Source organism: Diadema antillarum, unplaced genomic scaffold (assembly GCF_040938485.1).
Source record: "Diadema antillarum isolate AM-2024a unplaced genomic scaffold, OU_Dant_1.0 seq00001884_RagTag, whole genome shotgun sequence".
NCBI classification, from domain to species: Eukaryota; Metazoa; Echinodermata; class Echinoidea; order Diadematoida; family Diadematidae; genus Diadema; species Diadema antillarum.
In genome coordinates this window covers 263,825-288,103 of record NW_027272552.1, presented here as the reverse complement: position 1 = coordinate 288,103, position 24,279 = coordinate 263,825, and the positions used below count along the sequence as shown (strand labels likewise).

Here is a 24,279-nt window from a genome sequence, read left to right as displayed (position 1 = left end):
ATCCGCCGCAGAGAATTTCAAAAGAGCGCTCTACCGGCTGCACTTCTTCTTGAATCATCTTAAGATTTAGCATGAATGTGTATTATGGTAAAACAAAGAAGCCTATAAAACAGTATTGTTTTTGGTTATGGTGCCTTCGCTTGTTCCGTCTTTACACACAAAAAGGGTACTTTTTCAGGGACTGTTTGTGTATGCGATGGCTGTGTGTCTTGACAGAAATTTGTCAAGTTAAGTGTATCATAGTCAAGTGTACACCTATACCTATTGGTGATGCTGCCCCCACTTTTCCACCTTTTACAAGGTCAAAGGTCACCATCAGGTCAAAATTTGCAAAAATGCCTATTTATTCAATAACTTTATTGTTACTGGACAGATTTTATTCACACTTGTTAAGGAGGTGCATGGTTGGTTATTGTACATGTAGGACACAACAGTTTGTGATGACAGAGCCCTTAGTGTTCGGACTCGGATGCCATGTCACATTTTTGGTGTATATGCTCTATCAGCCACATTTCTTGTCAGATTTTATGTAAACTTGCTGTGGATGTTAGCAGGGGGTTATTCTACAGGTAACAAAAGTTTTCATTGGCAGCACCCTCATTGTTCCAACTTTTAAAGGATGGCATTTCATATTTCCTGTACGTGCTATACCAGCCTGATGTCTCCTTGGACTTTATTCAGACTTGCATAGGAGGTGTTTGGATGGTAATTCTACATGTACATGTAGGACACAACCGTTTGTGGTGACAGTGCCCTCAGTGCTCTGATTTGGATGCCATGTCACATTTCTTGTTTGTGCTCTATCAGCCACATTTCGTGTCGGATTTTATTCAAACTTGCTATTGAGGTTTCTGGGTAGTTATTCTAGGTAATAAAAGTTTTCATTGACAGTGCCGACATTGTTCAGACTTTTGTCGGATGACGTGTCATATTCCTTGTATGTGCTATACCAGACTCTTTGTTCATCTTATTTCACTGTATCCTGCGACGGTTACCATATTATACAACATTTTGGCCTAAAAAGTCATCCAGATGGGGCATAGGGGACGGGTTTGGGGGATACACGTGCTCGAACAGGTCCCCCGTGCGAGCGCTCTTGTTTGAGATACTTTCTTCATAGTACAAATGTAAATTCTGTACAATATCATAATTTGATATATGTAACAATGTCGATACTTTTTTGTTTGGCAGGGATGTGCTGCAGGCAGCTGACATGTATGGACTAGAGGGTCTTAAAGAGGTGACTGCTTTCTATCTGAAAAGAGAATGGTGTCATTTTTTCCATAAGGTAATTAAAGTATGATTATTGTATGTCATGTTGTCTGCATTTTGCAAAGCTCGCAACTCCATCTTTTTGTAATTGAATCAGTGCCTCTGAATATTATTGCATATCAATTATTGGAGAAGGATTAAATGGAACAGATTAAATCCACTCATTCATTCATAATTGGAAAGAAATTTAATTTTAAAAAAAATATCGCCAGCTTGAGATGGAAGCAGGAACTTGTCTTCTAGATACACTGTAGAGTGTCTGGTCACAAATCAAGTCATAAGTTTAGCATTTAAGCTTTTGAAAACTCTGCAACTAAATCGAGCAATTACATGTGAACAACAAAAAGCTGAAATAAAAGAAAATTTTTCTTCTCGTTTGTGAAATGCTAAATATGAATAGTATTCTGAGTAATGTCTGATATAAAGATACAGCTTCAAACCACATAACACAGTTTCTGCAACTTGCTGGATTTGAAGGTAATACAATAAATGACCTTCAGATATGTATTACCTTTTTATAAACTGCAGAAATTTTACTAACTTTTTCTCACATATTCAATATTGATTGCAAATTCGAGGGGATAAAATTGTTGATGCATTAATCTTATCTCATCAAGATACTAGTGAAGAAAGGTATAGAAATGAGTAAGACCACCAAGAGATTGAAAAAGCACTTATCCATCTTGAATTAGAGTTTAGCTGCAAGACTTGTCTGCCAAGAAATAACTTTCAAACCATTACTCCACGTACAAATAAACTTGGGTTAGAGATGTACTTGGGGAATTTTATGTTATGATGCTGTGCAAGATCATATATTTACATGTAGGTCAGTAATAGGGTCACATGTTCCAAATTACAATGTACTTTTAAGTCAACTTTACGAGGAACTCGATTCGCACCATTGTGTCTGCTTGCGGGTGGTACATGCTTCAATGCACATGTAGAAGTAGAGTATACAATGACAGGGACACAAAATAGAAATACCCAAAACACAAAAGTGCTTTTCAATGTTGAAAAAGAGGTAAGTAGGACACCATCACCTAAAGAAACTAATAGTTCTCGTAACAAAGACAAAAGTATTTTAAGGTTTTTTTAATACAATTTTTCCCCAAACTGTGATATTTTTGATTTCATCCTTACAGCCATTGTGTGCAGACTGCATGTTACTTATTCCCCACTGCTATGCACTGAGTGAGAGCTTTGGTCTCCCACAGTTGTCACATGCAAGCTTGAGGTAGGTGATCTTGTTTTCATTATGCGTTGTGTGCTATTTTTACGTCAGCTCAGTTCATGACGTAGAGAGCTACTTCATGCACCGATCATATGAGGGCGCCATTTTATTTTTTATAGGTTGCATCCCAGCGTAATATTAAGCTACTTTTCAGCGCGACGCAGGGACGAAGAGAACGTCCAGCTCAAGCGTTGTCTCGAACATCCGCGCAGCAAATCTAAAGCTCCCTAATAATGGTGGTGGTGGTGTGTGTGTGTGTGTGTTGGGGGGGGGGATGCTAGAGCAGGGCCCAATATTCTTTAGTTTGGCAGCAATATTATAGCAGTCATGTTATGTTGACAAATATGATTGCAATTGAGGAAAAGCATGTTCAAATTTTAGTCTATTAGGTAACTAATACTGTAAAGGTGGATATTGTCGTGAGACTAATTTTTCGCGCTTGGCCAGGTAAGAAGAGTTTCGCGTGGTTTTAATTCTTCGGAATCAAAACATTAACTACTAGAACATTTGGCAAGCAAAAATATTTGCGTGCTTTTATTTTTGCACTAGTTTCTGGTTGCGTGAAATGTGCGAAAATTTAAACACTGCAAAAATTTCCACTTTTACAGTACATGAAAATGTCTGCTTCATGCATGCACAGCTGTGTTTTTACATCACTTTATACCTTTGCATTTTGGCAGTTTGTCGTCGTATATATATATATATATATATGTATATATATATATATATATATTTTTTTTTTTTAATATTAGTACTTTACAGAGACACATTTTTATAATCTACAAGTGATCTGAAGTATTGTTGGCACAATATGAGTAGAGATATGAAACATCAATTGATCAATGTAAAGCCTTGTTGAATGTCAACGTTGACAGATTTGATATTAACAGGTGTGTAGCATGTAGCACAGATACATTAGTAGGTCAACATCACGGATGGCCTTGTTTTGAATTACAAGCTTTAGTTTGGAGTCAGCCAATGACAGACCTGGAATACAGAAATCCATGGGCACAATCTACAATGTACATGATACTTTGCTTACTCCTGACCAATGTAAAACATTAAAGATATATAGCAAATGAAATGATGGTAAAGAGGAAAATTTGATCCAAAAAATGACCTAAGAATAAGTCTGATACAACCAGATTTATTTAACATTTGAGCTTGAAAAGCAGGAAAGAATGTTTCTGTTTTATTCATCACATACTGTAAAACCAGAAATATTCTCAGCATTAAATTTTTATGAATTGCCACTGACATTCAATGCAAATAGTGTAGACAGGAGCTTGTGCATGTATTTTAATTTTGCAAATCTTGGTTGGTAAAATCTTATCCAGTACTCAGGGGTCAAATTTAAAGAAACATAGTCATAACTGTAAGTGTTTCCTATCAGCTTTCATGCTCATACAGTGTGCAACTTGTATTTTCATAATGCGTGACTGTGATCATTAATTATTGCAATTTTAGAAAGCAGTGTCTCACATCTCATTAAGTATGCAAAGTGCACAGAAAAGTGCTGCATGCCCCTCTACATGTAAATCTCAGGTTTCTGCCTCAGTACTTATGGTGTTATGGTCTGACTGCCAGAGTTCTCTCACATTTAATACCTCAATTCATAGACGTTCTGAAAGAGCAAGCATTCCACATGGAATTTATTTTGAAGTTGCTGTATTGTTTACACAGTTGTGACAGCAGTCATACCCTTTTTGTTACTATCATTGCTTTGTGTCTTACTGGGTTTTGTTTTTTGCTTTTTGTGTGAAGACCTTTGTAAATATTAGTCTCAGTGAAGACCTGCAATATATTAATTCTCTGCATTTTTTTTTTTTTTTTTTGGGGGGGGGGAATATTTTGTAAATGTTATGTATTTAGAAGGCAAAACTTTAGTAGTGGCATTTATGTCAGGAATTATGATTTTGAAGCATTAAAAGCAGGAAACATTTTTTCGAGGATCTCCATTTATTTTGATCTCTTTTTGACAGATGGATGACCAAACACCTAGATCGCTTCTGGGCTCAGAAAGTTTTTGCTAGCCTACCTCTGCCACTGATGAACAAATGCTCTGAAGATGTGATTGACCAGCTGGTAAGAATTCTTGTAGCTGAAGTCGTGAGGATTCTTTTGTCATATTATGTCGCCCAGGACACCAGTACTGCTCAATCTTTAAATGACACTTTCATGCTAAACGAGAAACTTAGTAGAACAAGATCAGCTTTATTGAGATGCACTTGTAATGATATGCCTGCAGCAGTCCCAAGAGCAAGACTTGTCAACCCCAGCATTATCCTACAGAGTAGCATGTAAGTAAATGCAAACTTGACACTAATAGTTTATTTTCCTTCTGTAAAGAAGGGGGACATTTTTATGCCTCTGCCACCAAGTGTCGCCGGAGGCATTATGTTTTTGGGTTGTCTGTACTTTCGTCCTTCTGTCCATCCTTCCGTCCGTCCGTAATTAATTTTGTGGACAGCATAACTGAAAAAACGTGAGATATCCTAATGAGACTTGGTATGTATATGCATAAGTGGATGAAGTTGTGCCTATGAACTTTTGAGTGTACATGCTTAAGGTCAAAGGTCAAGGTCAAATGCTCAAAATTTCACAAGTTTGTGTATACATGTATTACCCAAGAAAGATTCTTTAGAAAAAAGTTTTGCAATGTGAGGTCAAAGGTCAAATATCAATGGTCATGTGAAAGTGCTCAAATTCCCCTTTTTCCCCATGTCTCGGAAATGGTCCAAGGTATCCTCATGGAACTTAGAACATGTGCATGTACTCCCTGACAATGATTCTCTTTGAAATTTGGGGGTCACGGGGTCAAAGGTCTAAAGATCAAAGTCAACTCCTTAAGATTCACTATTTCCCTCATATCTATGCAATGTGTCAAGGGTTTTTCTTTATATACATGTATTACCAAATAGAAATTCTCTAGGAAAGTTTTTGGGTCAAAGGTCAAAAGGTTAAAGGTCAAGTGAAAAGGCTACATTCCACTTCCTCCATATCTCGAAGCGGCTCAAGGTATCATCATGGAACTTCGTACATATATATGCATGTACTGACTGTCAGTGATTCCCTGGGTAATTTTGGGGTCATGGGGTCAAAGTTCAAGGATCAAAGGCCAGGTTGAAATGCTAAAATTTTACTATTTGATGCTGAAATTACACTTTTTCTCCATACTTTGGAAATTAGTCAATGCATATATAAGGGTTAAAGGTCAAGTAACAATCGTCAAAGCCCCTAATACCTGCTCCCTTAAACGATATAGCCATTGATCCAATTAACCTACTTCAAGGAAAGTGAACAATCGCCACATTTGTTACAAATATGTCATTTTAAGTTTTTGCTAATTATGTGAAATTGTCATCACTCATTGTCAAGACGTACATTGTACTATAGACTTATTGGGAGAACCATGCGTTGTGGCAGATGCATACCAGTCGCCATAGCAACATTTCTAGTAAACCATACATTGCCGGGTCCAGGATAAAAATGTCAGTAAAAATTGTAAGGGTAGAAATGTCAGGGGAAGAAGTGTCAAAAGTAAAAATGTCAATAGAAAAAATGTACTCTTTGCCATCCTTTCCTCATAGCCGTCATAAATTTTGATAATTGCCAATAATGCTTGTCAATGACATAGGTCAATTCAATTCAATTCAATCCAATTTTCTGTTTTACAACAATAAGAATAACATGATATACATCTCACTTTCTTTAGTGATAGAAATCATGTAAACAAAACAATTTGGATTTGACAGTGTAAACAATATGCACTTTGCGAAAAATGGAGGGACCCACTAAAAAGACAATGCTTGTAAAGTGTAGGCCCTTCATGAAAGAAAGACAAAAGTCAATGAAAATATTGGTAAAAATTGGCATCAAAACAACAGCAAAGGTCTCTGACATGTTTATATAAATCACAATCAAATAGAAGAAATTGATTCTGCCTGTATGCCAGTTGTTTAGCAACTTTCTCTATAGTTTACTGCTAATCCTGTTATAAATGAATATGAAAGAAAAATAAAGCCCCAAGCAGTCATTGTACAGACATTTTATCTTACCAATTACTATAAATTAAAATGTGTATGATGCATGAAATAGATTTGCTATATAAACATCCCTTTATGTCAGGTCACATATCTATTATACCTCACAGGCCCACATAGTTTTGATTTTTTTTTTCTCCATGTGCATACTGCTCTTGATGCTGTCATGTTTTCCTGTGAACTTTACTATTTGAAAAATAAACACGACAGGTGGAGCAAATGATTTAATTATAGTAAGTTAATGCTCAAATGTTTCCACCGTGATTAACATTGTAACCTCTGGCATATTTTGCTCTTGAATTTTTATTCCTCAGCCAAGGAAGTGTCGCTGGAGGCATTATGTTTTTGGGTTGTCCGTCCGTAATCAGTTTTGTGGACAGCGAAACTAAAAAACTGTTTGAGGTATCCAAATGAAATTTGGCATGCATGTGTATGAGTGGGTAAAGTTGTGTGTATCAACTTTTGGGTGCACATGCTTAAGGTCAAAGGTCAAAATGTCAAGGTCAAATGCTCAAAATTTCACTTTTTCCCGGATATCTATGCAATATCTTGAAACTTAGTTTATAAACGTACATGTACTACCAAATAAAGATTCTCCAGAGAGAGTTTGGGGTCATGAGGTCAAAGGTCAAGTTAAAATGTTCAAATTTCACTTTTTTTCCCTATATTTCGCAAATTGTTCGAGGTATCTTCATGGAACTGAGTAGGCCTACATATGCATGTACTGACTGGCAGTGATTATCTAGGGAATTTGGGGTCACTGGTGAAAGGTCAGGGCAGAAGGTCAAGGTCATCTCAAAATTTCACTATTTCCCCCATATTTATGCAATGCCTACAGGATTTTCTTCAAACTTGATATATACATGTATTACTATTGAGATTCTTTTGGAAGTTTTGGAAGTCTCAGACATTTTTGCGAGATGTTGTTTTTGCGAATTGAAATCGAGGCTATCGAATGTGTACTATTACCCCAGCGCATGGGCACTTTTTTGCATGTTGTTAAATTTGCGATCCAACACTGATTCGCGAAATTCGTGAAAATAGCAGCTTATTGAGTAATGCATATTTATGCATCTTTTACCTGACAGTGATTCTCTTGGGAATTTTAGGGTCATGGGGTCAGAGGTCAAGGGGCCAAATGCTAGGTTAAAATGCAAATATTTTACTATTCAGTGCTGAAATCACTTTTTCTCCAAACCTTGAAAATTACTTAATGCATAAACTTTAAAAAGGGTCAAAGGTCAAGTAAGTGTCCTCAAATCCCCAAATACCTGCACTCTTTAGATGATACTTCCATTCATCCAATTAAACCTAGTTCAAGGTTAGTGAACATTCAACACATTTGTGACAAACCTGTCATTTTAATATTTGCCAATTATGTGAAACTGTCATCACACATTGTCAAGACATTGTACTATAGACCTATTAGGAGAATCATGCATTACCGAGGAGGCATTGCCAGTCGCCTTTGCAACATTTGTATTTCATCTTTATTTCTGACACATCCACTTCTGCCATCTTACCTCTTTACATTCGCCCCAGATATTCATATCTGACATTTTCCCCGACATTTTTGCCTTTGACATGTTTACTGGCCATTTTAATAAGTGACATATTTACCCCTCTCTCTCTCTGTTCTGCCATAGACGTCACTGCCCGTTGGCGATCACTGATTTACCCCTGATACTTCTATTTGTGACATTTTTACCTGACATTTTTCCTTGACATTTTTACCTGACATTTTTACCTTGACATTTTTACCCGTGATGTTTTTAAACCTGACATTTTTCCCTCCGACAAATTTTCATGCAACAGTTTAACTACCACCGGCATCTTTACCCGGCACCATATTACAACTCTTACATTGCTGCGTGAATGTATGATAATGCTTAAGTCGACATCGCATAAGTCGACAACTCGCTTAAGTCGACACGATAAAAAAGTCCCGATTTTTGCCTTTGTTATTCCTTGAAAGTTTCTTCGTCTTAGTCCACATTTATAAGTCGACAACTCGCGTAAGTCGACCTGATTTTTGAGTGCCAACTGAGTTGAAATACGTGTTAATTCCCTCGTCTAAGTCGACATAATTTTTTCGCTCAAAATCTTATCGCCATTCTCTGAAAAAAGAATTGTTTTCCCGCTCCGATGCGCAGCATTTGTACTCGGTAATTCGCTAGTGTACGGCGCGGTACTGTTCGCACCATGCGTCCATTGTCTTGTACATGTACGTCAGAATAGAGAGGGCATACACTCATTTACATTGGAGAGTTACTTGTACCCAAAGCAGTTCACTTTCCCCTTTTTCTCCTTCTCGTTATTCTCAAAACGCACAAATTTTGTACACCTATAGGTCCTAGTAGAGAATCATTATCAGAACATGAAATTGGTGTTTCCGTTTATCCGAATATTCTAACGTTAATTACTAGTATTCCGAAGCGGTATTAGAAACCTGGGCCTGTTTTTAGAAAATTAATTAAAATGCAACTACATGTAATTAAATGCAACTTAAAATCAAATGGCGGTGCATCAAATCATGAGCAACTTTGCACATAAACGCAAGTGCGTTGCTGAAAAGGCTTGCGTTTAATAAACATATGAAACTAGAAAATAGTTGTACAAACCTGAAACTCAGTTGCGTATAAACGCTAAACTCTAAAAATCAAATGAAGTCCATCAAATCACATGCAACACTGTATTCAAACGCAAGAGTGTTGCAAAGAAGACTTGCGGTTTTCACAAGAAACTAGAAACTGCGTTTAAAAGCATCTCTTAACATCTACGGAGGTGCGTTATTGTTGAAAAGTCTTGCATTATTTTTTTTATCTCGTACGCAAAATCAAAGATTAAACGCAACTCTGAAAATCAAATGCAATTGCAAGTACATCACATCACACGGAACGCTGAAAAGAATTGTGTTTGATGATCATACGAAACCAGAAAATTGAAGGGAACTTTTTTTTAAAAACTCAATTGCGTTTAAATGCAATTCTAAAAATCAAATGCAAGTCCATCAAATCACACGCAACGCTGTATCTAAACGCAAGAGCGTTGCAGAGAAGACTTGCAGTTTTTGTACGAAACTATAAGAAACTGCGTTTAAACGCATCTCTAAACATCTACGTAAGTGCGTTTTTGTTGAAAAGACTTGCATTATTTTTATTTCGTGCGCAAAATTAAGAATTGAACGCAACCCCGAAAATCAAATGCAAGTCCATCAAATCACACGGAACGCTGAAAAGACTTGCGTTTGATAATCATCCGAAACTAGAAAATTGTAAGAAACTTAAACTCAATTGCGTTTAAATGCAATTCTAAAAATCAAATGCAAGTTCAACAAATCACAAGCAACGTTGTACATGTATTTAAGACGCAAGAGCGTTGCAGAAAAGACTTGCGGTTTTTAAATGAAACTAGAAACTGCGTTTAAACGCTTAAAAACTATACGGAAGTGTGTTATTTTTTGAAAGACTTGCATTATTTTTTATTTCGTAACAGAACTTTCGCCGTGACTGAACTTAGTCTGCACTAGCAGGGGAAAGACATCACAACATTTACACGTTTCAAACTACCGAAACGCATGCTGCTTCACGAAATGTCAATGAAAAAATAGTAGCAAATTATTGTTACAGTTCGCTCTGCCGAAGGTTTAAATCTCAGTCCGAAGTTAAATTAGTGTGACGATGGAAAGAGATTTGTCTTTACGAAGGTTAGTATATCCCAAAAGATGTCGTTTTCGGACTAACAAACTTTTCTTCTTCTTTTTATTTCAGACTGGCCCGCGCCGTACAGAGCGGTTATGTTGTGAATCGCAGAGCGCGAAAACAATTCATTTTCAGAGTATGGCAATAGAAATTTAAGCAAAACAAATATGGCGACTTAGGGAAGGAAAATCACACATGTTATTTCAACTCGGTCGGCACTGAAAAATCATCTCGACAGAATCATACAAATTTACACACATATCTTCGCAGCAACGCACTTGAATTTAAATTGCAAAGCCGCATGCAATTTGGGGAATATGTGTTTGATTTTTCAAATCAAATTTAAAACGTACAGTGTCTAGAAACGGGCCCAGGTTTCTGATCCCGCTCTCTCAAAATCTCTGTAGAGATTTGGGAATTGTGCGTTGTCGTTACTAATCCACATGAGATTTATGCATGAACTGAAACATAATTGTTGCTAATGTCAGTAGGTATGTTTTGGCGGCAAAAGGAGTAAGATCTGGGTAGCGATCCGCATCATGATCTTACTCTGTATAGAGTAAAATATCCCGTTTGCGGCAGTTTAAGCATTGTTAAGAGTTTTTCCAACTTGTAAACAAATCAGGCAAATTATTTTCAACCATGTCATATATCATAGACAAGATTATTCATTAACGCGATTGTTTTCATGAAAGAAATTTACCATTGACCAACGTAGTTTTCATGATTTACCAGGGCAAAACCCGGCACAATTTTCGCCGATAAGGGCGATATGCGACGTAGTATTTCTGCTTGCGGCACGATGTACAATCCCTATGCAATACGCGCGTGCTCTGCGATCTTTAGCTGAACGCCTTCACATTTCTCGCGAACATTGCATAAGCGCCAATTCCCATTGCGAAAGCACGTGAAAATAGCGTGCGCACATGCATTGGCCGCAAACAAGATCGCAATTCTGGCGGTGTTGTTGATGTCTTTCTCGTGTTTTTCTCATTTTTTTTCGATGGCGGCCCACATCGGCTCGCGAAAATTCTATTTTACGTGAGGATATGTTTTCAAAATCCATGAACATTGAGAAAACGACAAAAAATCCAGTTTCTTGGACCATTGTTTCTTAACTGTTATGTTAAGAAGTACCGAAAATTTCATTTTGGATGCGATATGTTGTCATTTAGGTGAGAAAATTTCACTTTCGTCAGAGATCGTGCTCATTTTATCGGTTGGTTTTTGTTGATTGCTAGTGTGTTAGTATATGTGTAGTGTGCATGTAACAGTGCAATGCTGTGTTTAGCTGTATATTACCGTGTATGTTGTACCTGCCGCGAACGGCTGCACGGCCGCTTACTGACGCAGTTACTCTAGGGGAAATTAGTTTTCATTTATAAGTCGACAAAATGTCGACTTACACGTAAGTCGACTTTCGCGTAAGTCGACATGTTTTTCTCAGTCCCAATTATGTCGACTTACGCGAGGTTGACTGTATGTGTTTCCATCCTCCACACACCTTTAGACAGCTGACACTGTGATGGAGATGTTATTTAAACTAGACAAGGTTAAGAATCAACTACCACCTGGCCAGACATCATGGGCTGAGCCTGTCAAACAGCTGGTGGCGAGGACTCAAGAGAAGGTTCTGGACTATTCAATTAGGAGGTTCAAGGCCATCATCACATTAGCTGGATTTGAAGAAAAATACTTGATGGTAAAAATCCTAGTCTTTCTTCCTCTCTCTTTCACCTACCTTGCATGGTGTGTGAATGTGTGTGTGTGTGTGTGTGTGTGTATGTGTGAACTATGATCATTTTAGACACTTGAGACAAAGCAAGATTTGCAATCATTTACTGCAATGAAATAAAAGGAAAACTCAAATGTACATGATAGTGATTCAATTCATCCAACCATTATCCTCATCTTGGAATAGGATAGGCCCTACAATTGAATGGGTGGTAGCTTTGACTCTTATTAATGTCTTTAGCTGTCTTTTTAATTTCTTGTCATCTTTATTTCCTGTACTTGCTTTAGATATCACATAATTGATGTCAGGGTTATTTTGATCGTCTCTACGCTGTCACAGGTTCGCAAGTGCAGGCAATTTTGCAATGACAAAAAAGAAAGAAATAAGATGTTCTGTGAAATTCACATCAACCCCCCCCCCCCCAAAAAAAAAAAAATAAATAAATAAATAAATAAAATGATTTTTCAGTTGAATGAAAATATCTATTTGGTTCAGCGAGGCTGATTTTGACATTTTAGTGTTTTCTGAGAATGTCCTCTGTGGAATCTTAACTCAAAGCTTAGTAAACGTGAAATCAGATACATACTGTAAAAAGAGGAATGTTTGCGAGCATTTTAATTCACAAATTTGCAAGAGCCAAGATTCGCAAAATTGAAATGCATGCGAAAGTTCTTGTTTACACTATATGCATTGAATGTTAGAGACAACTCGCGAAAAAGGCTGTTGTCTCCAATTCCTGAAAATGCACTGCAAAAACGTGTGTTTTATAGTAGTGTTTTTAATCATTTTGAACACCTATATTGTTCCTGTCTGAAATTGGGATTCTCTATATCCCACCCATGAAGTGTACTATAGCTTGTATAAAGACCCCACAGAACCTTCCAGCAGACTACTAAAACGTTTAAGTAAATTATAGAATGTTCTTAATCAGTGTACCAGATTTGGGGTTAACCTGATAATCCTGTCACAGAGGTTGCAATAGCGTATTAAACCCCCTATTCTACATGCAGTAAGGTATGGCTCGATTCAGTAGACCCTTCACTTCAAAGTTTCTTTTCTCAAAAGTATCATTTTGGCATGTTTGATTTTCTGTCATTTTTTTATTTATTTTTATTTTTTTGATGGGTTCTCGACATCCCATTTTGGTAAGTCATATGCCATTAGAACATTAAATTTCTCCTTTAGGATTTCACAGCAGTTAAAATAATAGCTTGCAGCTATGCATGTATGACTCTTGAATTTAGTACCACATGAGCTGTGGCACATTCACACACAATTGGTTACACAGATGAAATGGTATTTCTGCGGAGACATGTCCTTTTATATTTTAAGCTACTTTTATTTATGAAACTGCCAAATTTCATGAATGATGTGAGAAATATCAGTTGACAAAGGAAATGTTTAGTAAAGCTCCCTTCAATGAATTAACAGAAAATTTGTTAAGTTTGCAAGGCTGTCTTACTGAGAATCACCGACTCCTGGCACCATTTCCTATTGCAAGAATCCTCCAAACTTCAATTCTGCTCTGCTACTATGTGATTATTTTGATTGTCATCTCAACTTGATATAGCACAGGGGATTTTGCTTCTCTTCCTTAGGGGATGGGCTGGAAGAGAGATGTGGTGGAACTACTATTTAACAAGATGCTTTCTGACGGGTCTTTGGAGCACTGGCCTACCTTCATCCAGACTACACAAGACATGCTTGCAAGAGAGTCAGCATCCGAGTGGAATGCAGTGAGTAACCTGTACTACATCGAATATGTTTCCTACGAAGGTACTATGCAGTACAAATACTTGTTGACTTGTGTTGAGTCATAATACTCTTGATTATCAGTTACATGTCCAAGAGAATATCTAAATATGTCCCATATATTTAATAATACTATTTCTTCTGCCATATTTTCTGGTGTATAATCTGCACTCCCACTTTTGCACCATGGAGGGAGGAAAAAATAGTAAATCAAGATTTAAAAAAAAAAGGCCTGGGGATAATGAAAAGGGGAAACCAGGGCCCTGTTTCATTAAGAGTGGTGATTGATCGTATGCCACAATGTGAATTGAGCAGGAGTTCAATCATGATTTAAAGTCTGTTTCATAGAGATACTTACACTTGATTGCAAAAAAAAAAGAATCAAGTTAAACTTTTACCAGATCAAGCGTAACTTTATGACTGAAAGGAATCGAGCGTAAGTCTAGGAACTAAAATCAACACAGGATTTGGTGTAATGAAATACAAATAGAATATTACTGTCAGCATGTCTCATCAATCTCATCTCTTCCAGTCTGAGGCAGGCTTACACTAGATTTAACTGAGCTACATACGCCTGACGAATTCCATTATGAACTTATTAATGAACCATTATGAATGCTCATTACTTTAATAGCATAGTTGTAATTCATTTTGTGTAGTGCTGTGGGGACTCTTACCACCTCCCCACATACATGTACATGTACATGTGTGTGCGTGAAAGCTGAATTGAATGAGTGGGGATCAGAGGTGAGGCCGAGGGAGCTCAGAGGACTACACAGTAGCCTAGACCTATGTCACAATTATGCCAAAACTTTATATCCTGAATTCAGTGTTCCATTCATTTCATCAATTACATCAGGGTAGACTTAACTTGTGAAATATTTCTCCATTCCTATATGTTGTAGGCCTACTAGACAACCATCAAAAAAATGATCATTCTTCATTTGTACATAAAACCCACTGGACTGCATCTATGCAGCTGAGTTGAGCTGTACAATACCACCCACTCACAGTCACCCACACCGCAAGTGTAAAGACTTCAAAGACAGAGCACTGTATCTAGGCCAGTGTGCACACTCGAAGCCAAGCACTAGCACAGATAATTTTCTGTCTCGTAAAGTGTAACCATATTATATTCTTTTCGTAACATAAATGCCATGCTTCTTTTGAGGGGTTTTGAGTAAGAATGGCATAACAACATGGATAGATATAGTCCATGCTGAAAATGCCCAAAAGGAAAAATATTCTACTGCATTATTGAAACAAATGGTGGATCTCTTTACGTTAGTGACAGTGATACAAACTTGCCACATGAAATGTGTGGCACTAATATAAGCCTACATTCATATCTAGGTAGATGTTTCAAATTCACCTTTATCAAGACACACCAAAATCACAGGAAATACTTCATAACTCATATTCCGTCACTCATTTAGATTTAAACCAAATCGGATATTGGGAAGCATTGTTATCAATGTCCACTAGCATGTCATTGCCAGCTTCGCCATTATATGAGCTGCTGCCTACACAATCTGAAACTAAAGTTAGCTAAGTATCTTATTTTACACATGTATGAGATATTGCATGTTGTTGCTCAAAACAATTCACTCTTTGTGAGCTTTGCATCGTCTGCTGCTTTACAGTCTGACAGTGAAATTACACTGTCTTGTAATCACTTGTGGGCACGTATGAGGGTGTCAAACTCCATTGCAGAAAACTGAAACATGATCTATGCCAACTTTGTAACAGACAAATTATTTTATTTTCTAGGAGTAGGTTGTTTGTTTGGATCCAGTATTCAGCATGTTCGCTATTTCCTTTCCTTAGGTGGATTTTTTAATTTGAAAGCTAGTACACATCAAGTAGATTTTAATAGCATTTCTTCAAACAAGAATTCTGTATGTAACATATGGAGTTACCAAGGTTGAATGAGCATTAAGGAGAATTTGGCCTGGAAAAATATGTTTGAGTTTATTGAGGATACCGGTATTGATAGAAGGGATATTGCTGAGATAATCAATGTGCGAATTTGAAAGGAAGGCACTATCATCAACGAGAACCTTGCAATTTTGGACAATTAATTTGGTTTAAATCAATGTCATTGATTTTAATGTGACAGGGAAGTATTGTTGAATTAATACAAAAAATCATACAGTAATATATATATTTGCAAGACCTGAAAATCTGGCTTACATCTAATGGCCTTAAACTAAATGATGATAAATCTGAGTTTCTGTTATTGGGCTCAAAGGATATGTTAAGCAAAGTTGATTATCAATCATGTCATGTCAACATTGGTAGCACTTGCATTACTCCGAAAACAGCCCGTAATTTAGGTGTCATATTTGATCAGGAAATGTCATTTCGAAGTCATGTAACTCATATTCAGCGGAATGTTCGATATCAGTTGCGTAATTTAAGTTTCATAAGGAAATATTTGTCTAAATCTGCCGCTGAGATACTTATTCATGCTGTGATTTCTTCTCGGATGGATTTTTCGAATTCATTGTTATGTAATCTTCCAAAAAGAGATGTCACAAAACTTCACGGTTGCAAAATTCTGCTGCCCGATTGTTAACTTTTACTAATAAGTTTGATTCCATATCACCAGTTCTCCGTTCCTTGCATTGGTTACCTGTAGAAAAAAGGATTATTTTCAAGATTCTGTTATTAGTACATCATTCAGTTCATTCTTTCTCCCCCGCATACATAAGTAATTCTGTTCAAAAATACAGTTTGACACGAAGGCTACGTTCATCATCAGATACATTCATACTCCAAACACCCAGAGTAAAACATGGGTATGGTGATCGTGCTTTTTCCGTTATGGGACCAAAATTGTGGAATCAGTTGCCTGTTCAGTTAAGGGAACTGTCATCTACAGAGTCATTCAAATCCAACCTTAAAACTTATCTGTTCCTTTCATACTGAGGACTGTAATTGCTGTATGTCATTAATGTTGGATCAATATTGTATTTTTAATTGGTATATGTTGTATTCTTTATTTGGTATATATTTGTTTTTGTTAACCATTTCCTTCTTTGTTGAAATGTTTGAATATGTATATACACAAATGCATGTAAATATCTTTTCATTTCTGAAGCGCCATGAGCACTGAAAAGTGGACCTGTGCGCTATACAAGTAGCCACTATTATTATTATATATATATTTATGTTTAGAGATAATTTCTTGGCATGTAGCCAAGACTGCACAAATTTAAGTCCTTTGTTGTGTCAGTGAGAGTATCAGCATCAGCATTGCTGTGTGTAAAAAACTAATTTGAGTCATCAGCAGAACATTTTAAGAACAGAATTTAAAAAGAATCTGCAAAATTATGTCATATATTTTTAAAACAAGTTGAAGAACTTGTTTTGTATTTTATTTGTTTGTTTTGAGTGAATTTAAGGTCAAAGTTGATAAAGAAAGCACCATAGGAACAGCACAGATATTTTGAGCTAACACTAGGTGGCACTAGTCATATTCTTAAATTTTACTGCGATGTTAAAGGCACATACCGTTAAAGAGTCAGTGTGTCCAATTTGAGAAATTGTAGGTGAATGGTCCTACATGTACATGCTATCAGATTCTATGTCATTGTGTAAATTTGAGGTAAGGAGAAAATTAGTGTGTGTGACTAGATTGATTATACTCATTAGTGCCCATAGACAGCACTGTTACAGTGAAATATTCAACTGAACATAGATGTGATATTTGTTCATTAGTCTCTTGATAGTGACAGCACAATTCTGTTGTATGCTTCAGTATGCTTTCATGCATTTGAATGTAATACAATGTTAAGTTTAACCATTTCTGATAATGAGCCAACACATTCTTTATAAGCTTTTTATTTTATGCTCCTTCTGATGAAGAATTGCGTATTAAAAAATGGAAACATAGATATCTTCTTTGATAGGAGTGATTATTTTATCAAATTAATAAACGAGGAAACACTTCTGAAATTGTTTATTTATATAATATGTATTAATATACATTGTAGTCATAAACCTGAAAAAAAAATAAACACGGTATGGAATCACTTTGTGCAAGATTTATACAGAAATAAAACAAAAACAAAAAAACAATAACAACAAAACAGTCAATCGTCGAAAAAGCATGCTCTTCAGATTATGGTTGCTGCTGCCATAGACTTGTTTCTATGTAATCAGTCATATACCTCAATTGATGAGTCCTCAATTCTGAGTGGCTGAAATCCGGGCGTAAATTCAACCATTGCTTGCTCTGCACTAGGCCTCGTGCAGTGTGCACGATGGACAACCCTTTCCACAATCTAAAAGCATTGTACAAGGTTCTAGAAGTAATCATTTGTCATGTGTCAGTTGTATCCCGGCAGCATAAATGTTATCTGTAGGAACCACAGAAATTGCTGATTTGCAACCTGACATCATATGCAATCAATAGGACCTCCTGTAAGTGTGATTTCATTTAGTTTTATTCAAAGTATGAAACACAGACTAATAGTTATGCTTGCATTTGTTAAATACATGACTTCCACAGTGAGCGAAACTACTACATACAATGTATGTGCTTTGATTTTCTCAAGCAGACTTTGGCGATTTGGTGGAAAGTTTATCAGCTTGCATGTTTCGTACATGGTGTCCAGTGCATCAGAGAGCAACCTAGACTTTTTATTGCATCACACAAGGCCAAGTTCAAGGCACGACAATGGCAGTGGCTGCAGCCCCCAGGTTCTGCAGGCCCTGCATGTTTCCTGTCACATCCCAACTACAGACCACCTCCAAGTCTTGTTATAGCCCATTATGTGCTATCATGCCCTGTTATGTTTACCTGTTTTACTACAGTTCACTATTTTTCTCATCAGCACTGTTCCTGCTGGGCAATTTTTTTGACTGTTTAAAAATCTGACATGGCATGCATGGCAATCATGGTCCGACATGTTTGTCCATACCGTCCCCCTGCGTAGTCACAAGTTCATCCCTTCTTGTCCATGATGGCCAGAAAATTGATTGCTGTGGCCGCTGGAAACATGGTGTAAATACTGCATTAAACCATGTGCATAAGTAGACTCAACTTTGATAGTATATGCCATTCCTTGAAGCTATTACCACTGTATGAGCACTTGTGCCTTTCATGCCTCAGCAAGGTTGTAAAATATAAAAGCATACCCTTTGGGAGTGGAATCTTGGACAGGACCAGGCAGGGAACTCCTATGTTTTAGCATTGAATGTCCCCCCCCCCCCCCCCCCCAGTTTTCAGCAACATCTGTGTCATTTTAAGTCAGATTTTTATGAAATGTCTGTGTGATGACATTTTCAAGTTTCTGACATTAAAAGTAATGTGCAGTGTACATTGATATACATGTAATAACTAAATAATAACCACTTTGACTTCATTTATGATCAAGTATTGGTGTCAGAATTGTCTTTATCCCTAGTAGTTTCCAACCACTTACATTATATGTGCCATACTTTGTATTTTATACAGGATGCCTGTGCTCTCTTCAAGGATTCATACAGCCGATGTTATAACATGGCGGTCACTAATGCCAGCCTCATTGTTGGGACAGCAGCATGGAATACAATGTCAAAGGATCTGCAAGTGCAGATCAAAAAAGGTTCGTTTCTTTTTCAATATGCTCCTTTGTTACCAGGACAACACACTTATTTGCAATATTTATTTCTACATTTAACAGATTGCTGTATACTGCATAGTTCCATATAATGCAACAAATCGCAATGAAATCTGTGCTCATGTCAATACAAATGAATGATAAAGCTCTGCATATCAAGAGAAAAATAAAACTACGTACAACTGAGCATAGTCGACCAGGATGCCTCTACATATTCTGCAAGCACTTTATCTGCTCTAAGTATCTTACCCTTCATTTACAATTTGGTGATGATTAAAGATCATCACCAAATTGTAAATTTGGTGATGATTAAGGATCATCACCAAATGGTAAATTTGGTGATAATCTTTACCTTTGACCTAGGATTGACTGCAACCCTTGCTGTACAAAGGAAATATTTGCCAATATATTTCTATCCTTTCACATACATTGTAGCATTATTGTTGCATCTTATGTACCTGATAAAATCTAAGGCCAGAAAATGATATTTTAGCAACAGGTTAGTGATCTTTGATCTTTCACCCTTTTGATTGCAGGCAACTTAATTATTCATTTATTTCTCTCCTTTTTTTGATAGTAGACAATATTACCGCTGGAGATTTCTAGCTGAAGCTACTGTATAGCAAGAAAGCATTGTAAACCAAAGTACACTGATGTACACTGAGTAAAGTGACTTCAACACTAGACTGATATTGGGTTTGCAAATAATTGCCAACATATTTCTACCTTGTTGTTATCACTGGACATTTCTTAGCTGAAGTAATGACTGAAAAGAATAAACATTTTCTTGCCAAAGTATAAAGCCAAAGATTAGCGACCTTTGCCCTTTGACATAGAGGAATTTTGTCCAAGATTTGATTAAAACATTTACACCTCTTGTGAACATGCCTTTGCCAGGTACCATTAAAATGCAGTGATTTTTTTTTCCAATAGCAATCTGTTGGAAGGACAGACAGAAGAACAGATGGATTGATGGACAAACACCCTGAAAACATAATTCCTCCACACCCCTCAGTGTGCAACATCTACATTTACATGGTTTCTTCTAATTCAGCAATATGAAGTTAGATGTAGAAAAAAGAGATGATTGATTATGGCTTGTTCCCACTGTTGTACTATCGGCTGTGCATGCAATGATGGGCTTTTGAGAGTTGATTGTTGAATTTTTATTTATGTTGTTAATCACAATCTGCACCACTGTTGAAATCATGGTCTGAATCATTGAGTAATCAAGATAATCGTATCAGATCTTATCAGATCTTGAGGTCAATCGTGGCAGTTGTGTTGATCGTAGAAAAGTTTTGGATGGTTCAAAAATTCTCAACGATCAAAATGATTGCCTCAACTGACCTCCAGATCTGATAAGATCTGATAATCTATGATCTAATATTCTGATATGACTACCACGATTACTTAATGATTCACACCACGATTTCAATCGTGACACAAATTGTGGTACAAATAAACAAAAATAACGCAATCAGCTACTAATGGCTCAACTGTAGCTTGCATAGCAGATTGCATGACAGTGAGAAGGAGCCATTACTATGGGAGAAGAGAGTAAGCAGTACCTGCCCAATGCCATCTTTGCAAACAAATGCATCAAGCTCTATCTCTTTCCTGTTGTTTATACATGTAGATGCTGTAGTTGTGGATGTCAGACAAAGACAGAGAGAAAAGCCTGTCCTGTCAAGTTCTCAGAGAGTAAGGAAACTTTACTTTGTAGCTAACCTTTTTTACTATGTACCTCATAATCTGCCCGATTTGTAATGTTTTTGATGCTCGTGATTATAACTGTTGGGATGACTCTATGTGCAAAGTACAAGATGCAAACCTGGTGAGGTGGTCCTTCCAACACACACACACACACACACACACACACACACACGAGAGAAAGGGCAAATGATGTTTCAGATGATGAGCAGCAGTCAGTATATGATATCAACACAGGGTTGTGCCATACACAAATAAACTAACTTGCAGCAGTCAGTACCGTAGACCCTCGATTATCCCATTTTCTTTGCTTATTTTTTCGATAAAGTTTAAAGATATTTAAGCAAAAGTCCTCATTGCCTGGAAGTCTGCTTTAATCAAATTTGTCCTCTTTGGTGAGCGCACTTTGTATTGCTTTTTACTTCATGTGTATGATGTATTGATATGAAGGTTCTAGTAAGGATAATTACCCCAGACCTTCCCCTGACCCTAACCCTAATCCTAATACCCCCATTCCACACAGATTTTCTCTCATTGGTCACTCATCAGAAACAAAGTTTTTCACTGTCAGCCATGAACCGAAGTGCATCGGATCGCAGTCCGATGAATCCAGCCTGTGTGGGTTGACTATCAGGTCAGTGTCAGACATGTCAGGCTGTGATCCGATGAGGCAAGATCGTCAGATAGGATTAGGGTGTGACATGTCTGACACTCACCTGATAGTCGACCAACTAAATCAGATTCATCAGACTGCAATCCGATACACTTTTGTTGGTGGCCGGAAGCAACAAACTTTGCTTCCGATGAGTGACCAATGAGAAAAAATCTCTGTTGAATGGAAGTATGATCGTGAACCTAGTCCTAAACCTAACCCTTACCCAAATTCCAACCCTAAACCTGACCCTAACTTTAATCTTTACTCCAGCTCTGGATGTTTAGCTGGGGTAATTGTCCCGATACTGATATGAAGTTATCTCCATATCATATTCTGATGTCTCCTTCAACACCCCTGAAGAAGATGCTTGTGATAAATTTTGAGCCGAATTCCACGAACTGTATAGGGCTTAAAATTTGTGTGACAGTAGACCTAAAAATTTCATCAATTTCTTTCAGTCGGATAAAGCTGAGAAATAATTCTTCAACACTAACTTGCTGAAATTCTACTTTTTTCACTCTCAGCCAAAATCCAGCTCAGAGAAGAAGACATTTAACCATCAAAGGAGGTCACATGCATTGTCCTCATCAGCCTCATCAACATCATCTGGAACTACACAGACGTTTGGCCGTGGCAGAGAAGAGGGCAACAGAAGTAGAGTGCAAGGGCAGAGGCAATTAGATGTGACACATGATAGAAGGGGAATGAGACACGTACCTGCAGCTGGAACAAAATCAAAGTAATAGATTAATAGGGTTTAGTGCTCTAATTGACACTTGGTTTGCTAATTATTATAGTAAACAGGTATTGTCCATGGTATGTTGGTATGTTATGGTACTGTTTCATCTGCTAGTCTTCAATGCAGTGATCAACTGTATTGATGACTAAACACTTGGGGAATAGGACAGTAGTGTAAGTTGAAAGAAATCCAGAGCATGTTAAACTCACAGGTGTTTTACATACTAGGCATTACCAAGTCGAAATCGAACAGGTGAAACTTTTGTTTTGGGTAGCCTGGACAAAACTTCCAGAAATGATAGTTTTAGATGCACCGCTGTCAAACAAAGTAAGAATATTGTAGTTTCCCCTTCATGATATTTCTCTCATTGAGCTGTATATCTACTTCCTCTGAGCCTATGTGGGTAGAAGTGAGTTTTGAATGATTGGCGTTATTCTGATCATGAGCCTGGGAGCACGAGCGATGAGTGCGACCGCCATACTCCCGCGCTAAAAATCTGAATGATTGGTGGGATGGCCTGTTTGACCAGTTTGTCGTGACTTAACCCTAAAAAGACTGGGGGGGGGGGGGGGGCTTTTTGGGCCCCCCCCTCGACATATTTCATTTGGGCCCCCCCTCGACATATTTCACAATAAATCTGTAACACAAAAATCTCGCCCCACGACATTTCATTACTTTTTTCTTTAGGGTCTTGCGCAACTTCTGAGACCTTCAAATTCGCGACATCCGGGTATGTGGTACTGAAGTTACGCAATATTTTGTAAGTGCATGTCAGACCCAAAATTGCTCAAAAACGTGAATTCGTGTACAAATTCAATGCAAATTCTGTTTCTGACCAAAATTCATAAATGTATTATTATTTTTACTTTTACTGATCAAAATCAATTAATTTCATGTTGTTTATGATTGGAATAGTGTCGCCGATGATTTCCGACGAAAAAAACAGTAAAAAACAAAAAGTCAAAAACAATGAAATACGTGAGAAATTTTTAAAACAATAAAATACATAAGAAAAATTTTTTGGTACCGCCGTTTTTTTGACGTACATTCAATAAGAATCCTACAAAGAGTACCTAGACCAAAAATTAGCAGTTTTGGACCTTTAATTACAGATTTACAGCCAATTTTTAAAATTTCATGCATAAATTAGCATAATTCATTAAAGATAAATTTGAATTATTGTGAAATAATTACCTATTCAATTTTGTAGATTACCTTGTGGGTGACGCGCGTGCCAATTTATCTTGCGATCACGCAGTCAATGGCCAAGATCTGGGGGGGCCCCAATGAGCCCCCCCCCCAAGTCCTGCGAGGCATCAAAATAGCCCAGTCTTTTTAGGGTTAAGACTTTCGAGGTCCCTAATGCGTTTTTGGCAATGCCTCCACATGTGACCTGGAACGAGGCAATAGTCACATATTGGCTTGCGCCGATGTTGAGATGCTTGTCGATATGGGCTATGCTCTCGGCTGTAATCACGTCTATCTATGGAAGCAGGAACCCGTCAAAAAAATCACTTCCCGACACGTTGTAATTCCACTTGCTACACGTTGCAATTATAATTACAACACGATGTAATTATTTACTACATGTGGCAAATAGAATTACCACATGACATGAATATTTGCTACATGTGGTAATTCAAATTACGACATGACATTAATTCCAGGGTCATGTAGCAATTCAAATTACCACACAACGTTAAATTGAACTTTGCCTCTGGCCAGAATTAACGTCATGTTGTTATTCGGACAGTCATGTCATGATTATTTACGTGTCGTTTGGTCATGTCATAATTCAGCACTAGGGAGGGGTATTTACATCGTGTTGC

General features: G+C 37.2%; 1 protein-coding gene across 1 annotated transcript; it reads left to right on the top strand.

Annotated features, from left to right (window-relative positions):
* Positions 1-1,241: 1,241 nt before the first annotated feature.
* LOC139712974 (BTB/POZ domain-containing protein 8-like) lies at positions 1,242-22,924 on the top strand. The gene is made up of 8 exons (XM_071624754.1): positions 1,242-1,288; positions 2,415-2,506; positions 4,486-4,588; positions 11,758-11,949; positions 13,581-13,718; positions 19,199-19,328; positions 20,983-21,047; positions 22,236-22,924. Exons 2-8 carry the CDS (start codon positions 2,433-2,435, stop codon positions 22,452-22,454), a joined length of 921 nt encoding a protein of 306 aa, XP_071480855.1. The 5' UTR covers positions 1,242-1,288; positions 2,415-2,432; the 3' UTR covers positions 22,455-22,924.
* The last annotated feature ends 1,355 nt before the right edge of the window (positions 22,925-24,279 follow it).

Excerpts from the sequence above, each read along its gene's own strand:
- LOC139712974 (XM_071624754.1), top strand. The coding sequence starts at position 2,433 with ATGTTACTTATTCCCCACTGCTATGCACTGAGTGAGAGCTTTGGTCTC. Across the intron at positions 11,950-13,580 it reads TTGAAGAAAAATACTTGATG|GGGATGGGCTGGAAGAGAGA; the intron begins GTAAAAATCCTA and ends TCTCTTCCTTAG. Across the intron at positions 13,719-19,198 it reads CAGCATCCGAGTGGAATGCA|GATGCCTGTGCTCTCTTCAA; the intron begins GTGAGTAACCTG and ends TATTTTATACAG.